General features: G+C 41.0%; 1 protein-coding gene across 5 annotated transcripts in view; it reads right to left on the reverse strand.

The window, feature by feature from the left end:
- Rbpms (RNA binding protein, mRNA processing factor) overlaps window positions 1-14,014 on the reverse strand; it is a 172,228-nt gene that overhangs the window by 55,370 nt on the left and 102,844 nt on the right. For all 5 annotated transcript variants that reach the window (XM_090353964.1, XM_090353965.1, XM_090353963.1 and 2 more), the window contains exon 5: window positions 1,577-1,727. In XM_090353964.1, coding sequence (XP_090210090.1) covers window positions 1,577-1,727 — 151 coding nt within the window. The remainder of the gene's footprint in view (window positions 1-1,576; window positions 1,728-14,014) is intronic.

Below are 14,014 nucleotides of genomic sequence, written 5' to 3' on the forward strand. Positions count from 1 at the left end.
AAGCCCAGGACTGGCAAAAAAAAAATATATGCGCACACGCGCGCGCTCGCGCACACGCACACGCACACGCACACGCACACGCACACGCACACGCACACGCACACACACACACACACACACACACACACACACACACAATACAAAGCCTGAGCTCAAGCTTAAGAATTATAAAAGGAATGTCCTTATAGCCTCCTATAATGCAATTGCATTATATTTTAGATTTTCTTACCTAAATGAACAAAGGTTTCTAGTTTCCCTAACACATGAAAGAACAAAGTATTTCTTTCCCTATTATAACTTCCTGGCTTCATCAACAAAATCTGTTTCAGAACATGCTGAGGGAGAAACTCTTATCTGTTAGTTTTCACTAACCAGCACCAGTTTTTTCACTGACCAGCACCAGCTTTCTTTTAACAGTGCCTGGGCTACAGAATGATTAATTCCTATGATGACCTGATTAAATCTGACATGCACATGACACAGTAGGGAGGAGAGCAAGGAATCAATATGCCCTGCAATTTCAGTAAGAAGACTTGAAACATACTGTCAAGAAAGCAAGAGAATCACAATCGCGTGGTTTAGAAAGAAGATCAAGAATGATGAAGCAGAAACATTCCAAATCACTGCAAGTTACATGGGCCTCCATATGAGTGCCTACCACATTAAATCACTCACGACTATGCAATGAAAAGGAAAAGTTCAAGTCTGTGTTATCATGCCTCACTTCTGATTGAGCTTCAGAAAGAAAATTAAGTTATTCAGTCAAAGGCAGAAATTACAGTCTGGATGTTGAACAGAAGAAGCTTTCACTAATGTAGGGTAAAAGGACTTGTTTATCCATTAGCCAGTGACCTTATCCAAATAACTTAAAATGGGGAAGACCCAGATTTCCTTTAAACCTAACTGGTATGGATCTGCTGGAACAGATTGTTCTAATCTATGAATTTTTTGAATGTGTCAATTATATCCCCTAGAGTTATAACTGAATTGTTCTCAAAAGTAGGACAACTGGCTTCTTAAGATTTGATTCTTTTACTCTCAGTAGCATGGTCTTTCAAAAATCAGAGAGAACTGATATCCTTGAGGAAAATGAATACTGATACTCAACTGTTTGGTCCAAGGTCTGAGGTTTATAGCCCATTCCATTTACGGGTATACAATACAGGTAACAGCAAGGAAGTCTGTGACCCAACAAATGAAATTTCTTTGTCAATCTTTGGCATGAACTCAGGGCCTGAGTCCTTGGGCTTTCTCAAGGCTAGAACCCTACCTATCACTTGAGCAACAGCACCACTTCCAGCTTTTTCTATGTATATGGTACCAAGGAATCAAACCCACGTCTTCATACATGCTAGGCAAGCACTCCACCACTAGGCCAAACTCCCAGCCCACAAATGAAATTTCAAAGTTACAGTTTGACATGGTCAATGACCACCAACACTACTATTCTTAAAATTCAGACAGTAAGAAAACATAAGGCCAAAAGAAATCGGCAGCCCATGGTGTAATCTCACAAGCAGCACACAAACACTTCTGTTGTACCTCTGTTTGTGAGATGAAAAGCAGATCAACTTACATGGCTCTCTGGCAATGAACTGAGGTACAGTGTTGGGCACAGGAGTACTGGGGTTTGGAGTCCCTACGAGTTTGTTCTTGGCCATCTTCGTGTTTGCCTTAGCAAACTCTAGTCGTAGTGTCTGCGGAATTTCAGGATCGAAGCGGATGCCCTTTGGAAATAAAGAACAAATGGAAGATATTTTCATTTCCTTAGAATCTAACCGGAATGGTGACAAAATAAACACACCAGTAAAGCCCAGCTCCATCAGGAAGAACTCTCATTCTATTTACACAGAATATACAAAAGCCCACAAAATGATGTGTCCAGAAAATCAGGAGACTCAACTGTACTAAGAACTTTAGTTACATGGATTAAAACTACCTCTTTTCTTCTCTGGACAAAAACTATCCAGTTTTAGGTTTAAAATTTTTAGTGAAGCAAATTCCTAGCAGTTATAAACTTTGATTATTACTTGTGAAAATATGACTGTAATACATTTGACCATGAAATATTTTGTAGCACTCAAGTCTGACACCTGAAATCCTGTCAGGCCTGCTGCTCTGACCAGTGTTACATATATAAACAATGTAATTCTTCAATGCCTTTTAGTTTATTACCTATAATGGAGATAAAGAATCTGGTCTCCTTTTAGCTCAAGAGACTTGCAAAGGTTTGTATCTGGCATTACATGGAAGACAGGAATTAATCAGCTGCAAGATTTTATCAGTTGATTCCAGTTCACTCACAAATTTATACAAAATCTGAACAGTTTAAAGGAGGTCCTGATTTTGATTATAGTTGGCTTACAAACTACAGGGAAAGCCAAAGGATTACACAGACCCAAGAGATGATAATAATTTCAATGATCGTTGTCTCTGTTATAGCAGTTGACCTAAAAATAAACATCACGTTTCAAACTAGGAGCACTGAAAGGCGGGTAAGGGTGGCTCATGTCTATAATCCTAGCTACTCAGGGGACTGAGATTTGAAGATTGCAGATGAAACCTGGCCGGGCACCAAAGTCCATGAGACTCTTATCTCCAATTAACCATCAGAAAGTGGCCTTGAGCTGAAGATCTCATGGACAACATCCAGGCCCAGAGTTCAAGCCCCATGACAAAAAAAAATCACATTTATAAACATTATAAACAAGATTTAGGACAAGAACAATTTATTTGGAACCCTCCCATTTAAAAAGCCTTCATCACTAAGCCTAACCAAGAGCTAATGAAAACTGTTCAATGCTATGAATTCTGGGCCCTAGCAACAGAAGTAAATTCCAGAACAGTACACTTAGGTACCCCCCCAAAATAGACTTGGGTCCTGTGTTTGTCCTAATCCTGAAAACAAGTAGCTTAGAAACACAAGTTTCCCATTTAGTGCTGTGAGTGTAGACATGTGGACCTGATGACTGCAAGTCACATTGGTTCTTTATGAGAATAAGAGCAATGGCCAGGAGAAACGAATAAAATCACTGTCACTGGGTAAAAGGAGAAGAACCACTGACCATCAAGGGCTGCTCACTCCCACAGATCCAAGGAAAAGCCTGGGATTGACTGGATGACAGCTATAAAAGGAAGTGGGGGTGGGGCGGGAGGAAACAGTGTCCTCAGACCCAGAGACATCCTGAGTGGGGTGGGATTTCTTCCTGAGCCTGATTAAGTCATTCTCTCAGGAGAAACCAATTCAGAGTGGAAAATGTAAGGGTTAGGGGAATGGGGAGCACAGTTCTATAGATCTAACCAACCAAAGTAAAAAGAGATAGCATATTAAGTTTTTGAAACTAAAGGAACTTGGCTCTCTATAACTGGTCTTTTTTTTTTTTTTTTTTTTGGTTGTATAGAGGAGACCTCAGTATTGTTCTGCCAAAAACATACCTAACAAAAACCAAGCCGTTCTCTGAAGCCGGATTCACTTCACCAGTTGAAGATGAAGAGCATGTTACTCTACTAGAGATATTCCCCCAACAGAACAAAAACTCCCAAATACGGTCTCTGCTGAGAAACAAGTATGAGCATCGGCTGTCACTTCAATGTCCGCTGTATTAAGATAAGTACATTCCCACCACACCAAATCGTATACACAGGGGAGCTACTTGTCATCGACTCCGGGCCACCCTCCCCAGCACTGTACGCAAGCAGCCTTCCTGAGAAGCAGCCTTCTAGACCTGAGTCAATGCACATCAATACGAAGACTCTGGCTGGCCACTGGGGATGAGGGAGTTAACACAATAAGGAAGCTGTCCTGGGCGATGAGACTGTGCATCTGAACTATATGCCTAGTACAGTTTCATTGGTGTCCCAAACTCACAAGGCGCCACACATGCTTGCCCCATCTTAAAACATGCTGAAGTGAGTCTCCCTGCCCCCTTCTCATACCCTTGTCTTTAGCTAAAATAACATCAACATCATGTTCCAAATCAAAGTTCCAGCATCCTTATTAAAAAAAAAAAAAAAGCTCAGAAGTTAAAATGATCTAATTTGTTTGGCAGCTTTTCTGGAGGCCAGAGGCTTAGAATACAAGCCACATTCCTCCAACATCTTTAGCAGCAGTACCATATTTGGTAATCAATATCCTGCCCAGCTAAGTTTCTATCCATAGGGATTAGCCAAGTTCCAAACATTTTAAATGCTGAAGGATGAAGAGGAAGAGACTGAACAGGCAGGGGAGGAAGAACATCCATGTAACAAAGGAGAAAAGTTAAAAGATAGAAGAGGAGGAGACACAGATAAATAAAGTATCTTGTGCTTTTAATTAAAGCCTAAGAAGAGTCTTGTCTGGATAGAGTAACTTCACATCAAATGCTGACAGGATAAGATTATATCCAAGTGAAAAGGGGAGTCTGTATCTCCCAAAGCCAACTTTTCCTTCAACTTATGGCTTACAACCATGTCCTATTTACATGGATCCGGAAAGAGCTTTTCGAAATTACTATGATATTAACTGGAGGATAAACACTTATTTACAATATGAAACCAATCTGACTGTCCTCAAGGACAGCCAATGGTTTCCACCAGTCCAGTTTAGTGTAAGATAGGAACTGCAGAGACTGAACCTTCTCTCTTACAAGTTGAAAAGACAGTGCTGATAACAGTGTGTCCTCAGTAGCCTAGTAGACTTCTCAGTACACCAGGATGGTGCCAGGCAAGGCAGCAAGGACTTGGGGAGAGAGGGGAAGACCTAATGAGGAAACAATGGAGAAGCAGAAGTTCACCAGGTGACCATCAGTCCAGGCTTTAAAGGGCTCAGCAAGATTGCTTTGACAGGATGCAGAAGAAAGGACTGCAGAGTGTGCACATGTGTGCACGTACATGCGAGCATGTTAGGTCACCCAGAATGTGCAGAGCTGAGATCTCAAATATGAGTGTGGACTCACAATGATTGGAAAGACTTTCTGAACAGAGTGCTGCTATTGTGGTAGCAGAAAAGAGACATTCATACCAAAGCTGCAATAGACTGGATGGGAAGCAGTCAGAGCAGCCCTGAGAGGAGAAGCTGGATGGGGCAGCTGCCCTGCTTGTCTTATTCCCTATGGAAGGATACCTGGGGCCCAATATCTGTCCTACACCCTTGCTTCTCTGAATTAAAGATGACTATATAGGTTTTTTCAGTGTTAGCATATCACCATTATTTACTTTAGCATCATCTCTTTCGTCTCCGAACTGTTCAAAACTAAATTATGACATTACTTTCTGTTTCCAGTTTGATTCAAGGACACCTAGTTTGATTCAAGGACACATCTTTTTAGTTTTCTTTCATCTAGAACAGATCTTCAGTTCTTGTCTTTCATGACCTTGACATTTTTATCAGTGCTGGCTATTTGTTTTATACAACGTCCCACAACTTGACATTATCTAATTTTTTCCTTTTTTTTTTTTTTTTAAACCTCAGGCTGCGTATTTTTGGCAGCAATATCAGAGATGTGTGTCCCACTCAGTGGATCATATCTGAAGACACAAAATGCTATTTTTGTCCTACAAGTTATAGGAGCTTTGATCACTTGCCAAACTTCTCTACTATAGTGCTCCTAATGTGTTTCCTTTCAAACTATTAAATATCTTACAGAATGATATTTTGAGGCTACAGAAATAGCCTGGTTCTCAAACGTACTATTATTTTAACAACAACTACAATCCTAAACTGACTGGTACCTCAGTAATCTCATTTTCTATTCCAAGGAAAAGCTTTCAACTTTGTCCTATTACTCATTTACTTACATAGACACTTGTATATATTCATATTATATTCCTTGATTTATAATATTTATAATTCATTTCTATCATTGTTTACCTACCCTACACTGCCATGAATTCACAGTCTCTATGGTTTCTGAATTCCTTGGTTTGAAGCAGATTCCTAAGTTGAGCATGGCGGCTCACATCTGTATTGCTGTCACTCAGTAGGTGAAGGCACATAGAGATCTTGATTTCAAGGCCAGTACAGGCAACTTAAGAATTTCATATTTTTACATGTATAAATGAAAATATCACAATGAAACCCATTAAAGTGATAATGGGGGTAATTATTGAGGGGAGCACATATCATAGAAGTACATTATATGTATGTACTGATGTACTACAGGAAAATCAATTGTACAATACATAGTAATTTGGGGGTGGGGGTGGGGGATGGGGTTGGCTATGGGGCTTGAACTCTGGGCCTGGGTGCTTTCCCTGAGCTCTTCAGCTCAAGGATACCGCCCCATCCCTTGAGTCACAGAGCCACTTCCTGTTTTCTAGTGGTTAATTGGAGATAAAAGTCTGAAAGGACTTTAGTGCCTGGGCTGGCTTTAAACTAAGATCCTCAGATCTCAGCCTCCAGAGTAGCTAGGATTACAGATGTGATCCACCATGCCCAACATCATAATAATTTTTATAAAGCAGAGAGAATGAGGGAAGAAATGACACCATACCGAAGAAAATGTACTCATTACCTGACGCATGGAACTGTAAACATTCTGCACACCATCTCTACAGCAACTATAAAGTAAATTGTTTTCAAAAAGCAGCGAAACCCGGTATGTACTAAGTATACCTTTTTCTCGTCACTGTTTGTGGATTTTATTATTCTGATGGTTTAGGGTGGGTCATGGAACTAATCTAAGACCAAGAAATAATCATGTATTATGGAAGCAGTCAGACTGCCCTCCACAAATAAACATGTGTGTGTACTCACTCATGCACACATACTCACATTTGTATCTATTTCACTGCATCATTTAGACATTAAAGTTCATACTGAAAGCACTAATTCTTTTTCACTCTACAAGGTTACCTGTAGCCTTCTCTATGATATACTTGTAAGTGTGGACAGAATCTTAGTTCTTATTACCTACTCTATTAATTTATTATGCATAATAATAAATTATTGAAACCCTTAGTTTGAGCTCCAGCACACAAGGAGGAGGGGAAAAACTTGGGGTGGGAGGAGCTTTCCTCATTCACTCCACCCTTAATGAATGGTTATTTATTTGAATTATAGCATAATTTACTGGCAACCAACTTGCAGTTGACAGAGTGGTAGCTCTGAGCAAATCAAAATCAGGGACAGTGCCCAGGTCCCGAGTTCAAGCCCCAGAACTGGTACTAAAATGGTGACTTATCAAACTATTCATCTGTTATGTTTACCTTGCTGTTGATGTTGTTGTTTTTGCCAGTCCTGGGGCTTGAACTCAGGGCCTGACCACTGTCCTTGGGCTTTCTCAAGGCTAGGGCTCTACCACTTCCCGCTTTTTCTATGAATGTGGTATCAAGGAATGGAACCCAGGTCTTCCTGTATGCTAGGCAAGCACTCTATTGCTAGGCCAAACTCCCCGCCCTTATGTTTACCTGCTTATGAACATGTTTTATCAACTGGAGTCTAAGTGAGGATTCAGGATTTTAACTACTTCCCTACTTGCTGTGACTTCCCAAGATGATAAAACTCTTGAATGAAGCTGTAAGCAATCAGACTGTATCATTTAAATTGTTTTTTAGTTTTTAGTTAAAATGTTGAAATTTTAAAATGAAGAGTGTAACAAAAAGTGAGTGGGCTTAGAGGTGGGCACTTATAATCCAGAGACTATTGAGAACAATAGATAAGAGGTCAATCTGGCAACCTAGGTTGACCCTGGATAGAGACCAGAGAAGACAGGGAAGGAGCGAGCAAAGAGATAACTAGAGCTAAAATTGCTGTTGTAACACTGCTGTAGGACTGGGGTCAATTCCTGACTGCACTCAGGGGAGTGGCTATTCTCAGGAATCCAGTTCTGTGACACTTGGCTTATCCTACCAATCTTGAATACAGAAAATCTTCTCAATATAGGTAGATCCTATTGGTCTCTTGGAAATTGAGCCCAGGGCAACCACTTTAGCCTCGAGCCACCTTTAAGTGGTCTCGGCTGTCATCAAGAACAGCCACAAACCATATGATGGATGACTTAAGACAGGTAGTGTAAGAAGTGCTTAAAACTTCTCTGTTAAATAACAGCTGAGAAATACTGACTCCTTATTTGGGTCACAAAATAACTGGAGTAGGATAAAGGCTAGACTCCTCTATTGGTAACTACATCTTTGACCTGAATCATTTTGCACTGTAGTCACTACAAGAACATTATAAGATTTACCTGGAAAAACCTATAAACCAGTATAGAAGTGCAGTCTTCCTGTGGGTGCTACATAATAAATATCCTTTCTCTGCTCTTCCCTTCTCCCCCTGCCCTGTCTCTCTATTTGTTGTGCAGGAATAGGGGGAGATGGGGCTAGGGGCCAGGGGCCAGACCAGACGTGGAACTTCTAGAGAAGGGACCTCCTGATAGGAGGTCCCAGAGTTTCCCAGGCCCTCACTGACAACCAGCACCGCCATGTGAGGCACATGTACTGATCCAGATCTGGCTGCCTTAAAAAATAAGGACAAAAATTCTTAAAGAATGACAGCAGGATACAAGTTTTTTTTTCTAAGATAAACAGTTATAGTTATAGATAGAAGGGGCATTACTTCTCACACACTGATACCCCTTCTCATGTTTTTGCCCCATTTCCCTCCCCCACCCCCCTCATTTTTCCCCTCCTATTTCAAATGAACAAGTAAACACCTACTGCAACAATATGAGATTAACCAAAGGGCAACCCAAGAGAAGAGAGGAAAAACATAATACATTAAGAACAACAGTCACTCATAATTAAGCTCTTGTTTCCAAGTCCTGGAGGTCCATTAATTTGGCCTCATCCTATGTGGTATTATGTATCTAGTGTTTGAGCTATTGGATACAAGGTTCTATCTACTACAGTATTATTGAAAAACTTCCCCCGGTTCTAAGGAGCTTGATTTCATGACTTTCTCCAATGCCCCACTTCAAACCTGCCCACTACAGGTTGATACAATGTGGGGTCTGGAGACCTCTGCCCTGCCAGTGTCTATCCCTCCTTCCATGGGGAAGGAGACAACAAATGTTCTTTGCTTAATAAGAGATTTAACAAATCTTCTCTAATACAGAATAAGAGGGTCACTGGAAACTACACAGAGAACATTAAGTCTACAACATGTATGAAAATGTGAGTTTGGCCTAGGGGTAGAGTGTTTGCCTAGCATGCACAAACACCTGGGTTCAATTCCTTGGTACCACATACATAGAAAACAAGCCAGAAGTGGTGCTGTGGCTCAAGTGATAGAGCTCTAGCCTTAAGAAAACCTAAGGAGAGTGCTCAGGCCCTGAGCTCAAGCCCAGGACTAGAAAAAAAAAAAAAAAAAAAAAAAGCATTCTCTTTCTTTTACATTTATCTGTTTGGATCCCAAAACCTGCATCCTTTGATTATTCCCTTTCTTTCCATCTAAAATCCACATTCTCTAAGAGCTGTCTTTTCAGATTTTCCTTAGAGGAGACCCCAGCAAATCTTCAGGGCCATCTCCTAACCTGGAGTCCCCACCATGTAGTTGGTAACCTACCATGGCAGAAAAATGACTTTCCTCCAAAATTATCAGAAATTACCAAGCACTGAACAAAAAAGGTAACTCAACAGTATGGATTATTGTAAGCAGTGGGCAACATAAACTAGTATCCATAGGGAAGGAACCCTGGAGTAAGCCAAAAGAATGGTAGGCTCCAGGGATGCTTTGCAGGCTTTGTAAGGCCTTAAGCTCATGGCTTGGCTGAGCTTTAGTAAACCACCATATGTTTTTTCTCAGCAACCTCTTGGTTTCTCCCTAAGAAAGACAGTGCTGCTCCAGTATCAGTGCTCTCCCCACAGTTGACCAGGACAAGGTAAAAGAGAATAAGTCATTATTACCCATTGTTACACATGTTGAACTCAAGTTTCCCAGTACACTATATAAGCAACATACTCAGAAGTTGGAGGTAGCTTCATTATATGGAACTATGTTCAGATTTCTTCTGGCTGGGCATGGTGGCATGCTTACGTAATTTAAGCTAACTCAAGAATGGTCCAGGCTGCATAGTGAAACCTTTGGTTTCATAAAACAACCAAAAATACTTTTTTGTTCAAACAAAATTGTATTTGAAGCCTTTCTTGGGCCTCAAAAAGAAATGTGATGCCAGTAAGCCATGATCCTCCTCATTTCTGTTCTTCTCTATCCTCCATACAACCAGTAGTCTCCATAATCTCTACAAACTTTCAATCACTACAAACATGCTTGTATATTCTGGATATTTCATATAAATCACACACTCAGAATTCTTTTTATCAAGAATAATATTTCCGGGCCGGGAGTTTGACCTAGTGGTTAAAGTGCTTGCCTAGCATGCATGAAGACCCGGGTTCGATTCCTCGGTACCAAATACATAGAAAAAAGCCGAAGTGGTGCTGAGGCTCAAGTGGTAGAGCTCTAGCCTTGAGAAAATTCCAAGGACAGTGCTCAGGCCCTGAGCTCAAGCCCAGGACTGGCAAAAAAAAAAAAACAGAATAATATTTCCCTGGTTTATCCATGTTGTAACCCACAGTATTTCACTTAAAAAAAAACTGCTGAATAATACTCCATTGTATGAATCCACATTATTAGAATATTTCCATTTTTTGGCTTATATGAATAAGGTTGCTATGAACATTTGTGTACAAACTTTCTTTGCCAATCCATTTTTAGTTCCCTAAGAGTGATGTTTCTGGATCAAATAATAATTCGATGTTACTTTGTGAAGAATGGTTACTTTCTAAAAGTAGCTTGACAGTTTGAGCTCCATTATCCCAGAATCTTGTTATATGGACATTCTCTTTTGCTTTAGCGACCGTAGTAGGTAAGAAGTGATACCCCCTTCCATTTGCATTTGTGTATGCTCTTACATTTTAAAATTGAACTAAGAATGAAAATCTACTATTTTGGTCACAAGCAAAGAGAATAACCTGGGATGAGTTTTTTTCCACAAAATAAAAGGAGATGAGGTTGAAAGAACTGATTCTTTTTTCCATCACATACTAGCAGACAAATGCTTACTTTAGAGATATTCTGAGTTCTTGGAGAGACCAAAATATATTTGGTTTGAGTACTATCAGCTTTCCTTCTAGAAGCATCCATAAAACAGTGAAACTTTACACAAAGGTCTCCCCAGGGAAAACAATCCCTTTTAGCTGACTCTTATGTGACTGATTCAGACCCCTTCTGAAATCCATTATAAGTGCAATCACCTAACTCACTAACTCAATCGTTTTTTGGACTTGGATGCTGCTTCTGAGCTCTTTTGCTCAAGGCTAGAGCTCTACCACTTTTGAGCTACAGCTCTACTTCTAGTTTTCTGAGACGCAGACTTTTCTGCACAGCTGGCTTTGAACCACAATCTTAAGATCTCAGCTGCCTAAGTAGCTAGGATTATAGGCGTGAAATACCAGTAACTGATTTATTAATTTTATCACTCAAGGCTGGTGTTCTACCACGAGCTATAGCAATATGGCATTTTGGTGGTTATGTAAGGTTAGCTGGAGATGAATCTCATAGACTTTCCTACCTAGGCTGGCTTTGAACCTCAACCCTCAGATCTTAATTTTCTGAGTAGCTAGGATTACAGGTGCTAGCCACCAGTGCCCTGCCTCAATCTCTACCCGGTGAGGAGGTTAAGATAAAGGAAGAGCAGGGCCAATTACCAGTGGCTCTCATCTGTAATCCTAGATACTAAGGAGGCTGACATATGAAGATCGAAGTTCCAAGCCAGTCAGGACATCAAAGTCTGAGGAGATACTTGTCTCCAAATAACCACTAGAAAACTGGAAGTGGTGCAGTGACCCAAGAGTGGTAGCCTTGAGCTGAAGAGCCCAGGGATAGTATCCAGGTCCAAGTTCAAGCCCCACAATTGACCGCATCCCTCCCCCCTCAAAAAAGGAAGTTCAGGAGTTGGTTACACATATAAAGTTACATAAGCCAGGCTCAGTGGCTCACACCTGTAGTCCTAGCTACTCAGGAGGCTGAGATCTGAGGATCGCAGTTCAAAGCCATCCCGTGGGGCACTAAAGCCTCTTGTCTCCAATTAACCCTAGAAAATGGGAAGTGATATGGTGGTACCCTTGAGCTAAAGATCTCAGAGACAGCACCCAGGCCCAGGAGCAGAGCAGTAGCCTTCAGCTGAAGAACTCAAGGACAGTACCTAGGCCTAGAATTCAAGTCCCACCAAGCAAAAAAAAAAAAAAAAAAAAAAAAAAAAAGTTACACAAATAAAAAGAATGGTGGGCCAGGAGTTTGGCCTAGTAGTAGAGTGCTTGCCTAGCATGTACAAAGACCCAGGTTCGGTTCCTGGGTACCACATAAATAGAAAAAGCCAGACATGGTGATGTGACTCAAGTGGTAGAGCTGTAACCTTGAGAAAGCCCAGGACAGTACCCAGGTCCTGAGTTCATGCCCCCAGGACTGATTAAAAAGAAGAAAAAGAAAAAAAGTGGCAAATTTAACTGTGACCCTTCTATACATTACAATAAAAAAAAGAAAATTTGCAATCATTTATGTGAATATTATTGTGTCATAAATGAAAATTTGCAATGCTGGATTTCCTGTCAGTTTTAGTACCACTATCAGAAAGAATGTGGTCAGAAATAGGGTCCGTTTGTCCCATGGGAAATAGTGGAGAGCAATAATGCACAAGACATGAAACGCACCTGTGAGTACTGTGAATGAGACTTCCTAAGCTCCTCACTCTCAACCCTGAGTAGTTCTGTCTGCTGCCACCAAGCTCAACCTCAGGAACATCTGGAGATAAGTGAGGGGGCAGTGTATGTTGGGAGCAGGAATTCCACATAACTGAAGGTCTCACTGGCATGCCATGGGAGGAGGATAGGGCCCCACAGACTGTCAGAATGCCTTATCTCAAATGACAAGAGCCTTCCCTACACAGGAGGGAAAATAAAGACAACAGTCAAAACTTGCACTTAAGATTTCCAAGTAGCCATTGGTAAAATACAAGCAAAAGTCCAGAAAGTCTTCTGATTACCCCGATCAGTACAAGCCTGGGAGGGTGCCACAATTTCGTGAAGTTCTTTGCTTTTCAAAGACCATATTGTTTTCAGAAAATAATCGAGGTTGTTGTTCAGTTCCCACTGTGCTGGAACAGGTAGATGTGGGTTCCAACAAAGAATGAGCAAGTCAGGAGAAAAATTTGTCAGATGTAAACCGTATTTCATACTTTTCCTAAATAAGGACATTGCTTGCAGAAACATCAGGACTGTTAATACAACAGTCTGTGCTCCTGGCTGACTGCCCGTTGAGAAACTTATCAGACCTATTATGCCTTGTCCTTTTTCTTAATCCAACTACCTCTAAGTGTTTGCAATGGCTTCACCTTAGAATAATCTGATGTTCACTGTCCTCAGTTCAAAGAATGTGTTCCATCAATCTGATCAAAGCACCTTATATGCAATTATATAGATATTACAAAAATTCCTTTGGAGCAATAAAAAAATTTAAGATGAAGTTATAAAAAGAAATGCCATTGGGCCCAGGAGTGGTGGTTCATGCCTGTAATCCTAGCTATTCAGGAGGCTGAGATCTGAGGATCACGGTTCAAAGCCATCCTGGGCACTAAAGTTCATGAAACTCGTCTCACCAATTAACCACCAGGAAACCAGAAGTAGCACTGTGGCTCAAGAGGTAGGGCTGTAGCCTTGAGCTGAATACCCCAGGGACAGCGCCCAGGCCCCAGAGTTCAAGTCCCATGACTGACAAAAAAAAAAGAGGGGGGGGAGTTTGGCCTAGTGGTAGAGTGCTTGCCTAGCATGCACAAAGACCTGGGTTCGATTCCTCAGTACCACAAACATAGAAAAACGCAGGAAGTGGTGCTGAGGCTCTAGTGGTAGAGTGCTAGCCTTGAGAAAGTCCAAGGACAGTGCTCAGGCCCTGAGCCCAAGCCCAGGACTGGCAAAAAAAAAAAACCAAAACAAACAAAAAAACCACCGGGGAAATAGGAAGATATGCATCCCTCTCTTCATTAGTTAGATGGCTATGGTTACACTTTAAGAAAAAGACCCTTTCCCCCCAAATTTTTGGAGG

Source organism: Megascapheus bottae, chromosome 20, assembly GCF_031878675.1.
Source record: "Megascapheus bottae isolate mThoBot1 chromosome 20, mThoBot2.hap1, whole genome shotgun sequence".
Taxonomy (NCBI): Eukaryota; Metazoa; Chordata; class Mammalia; order Rodentia; family Geomyidae; genus Megascapheus; species Megascapheus bottae.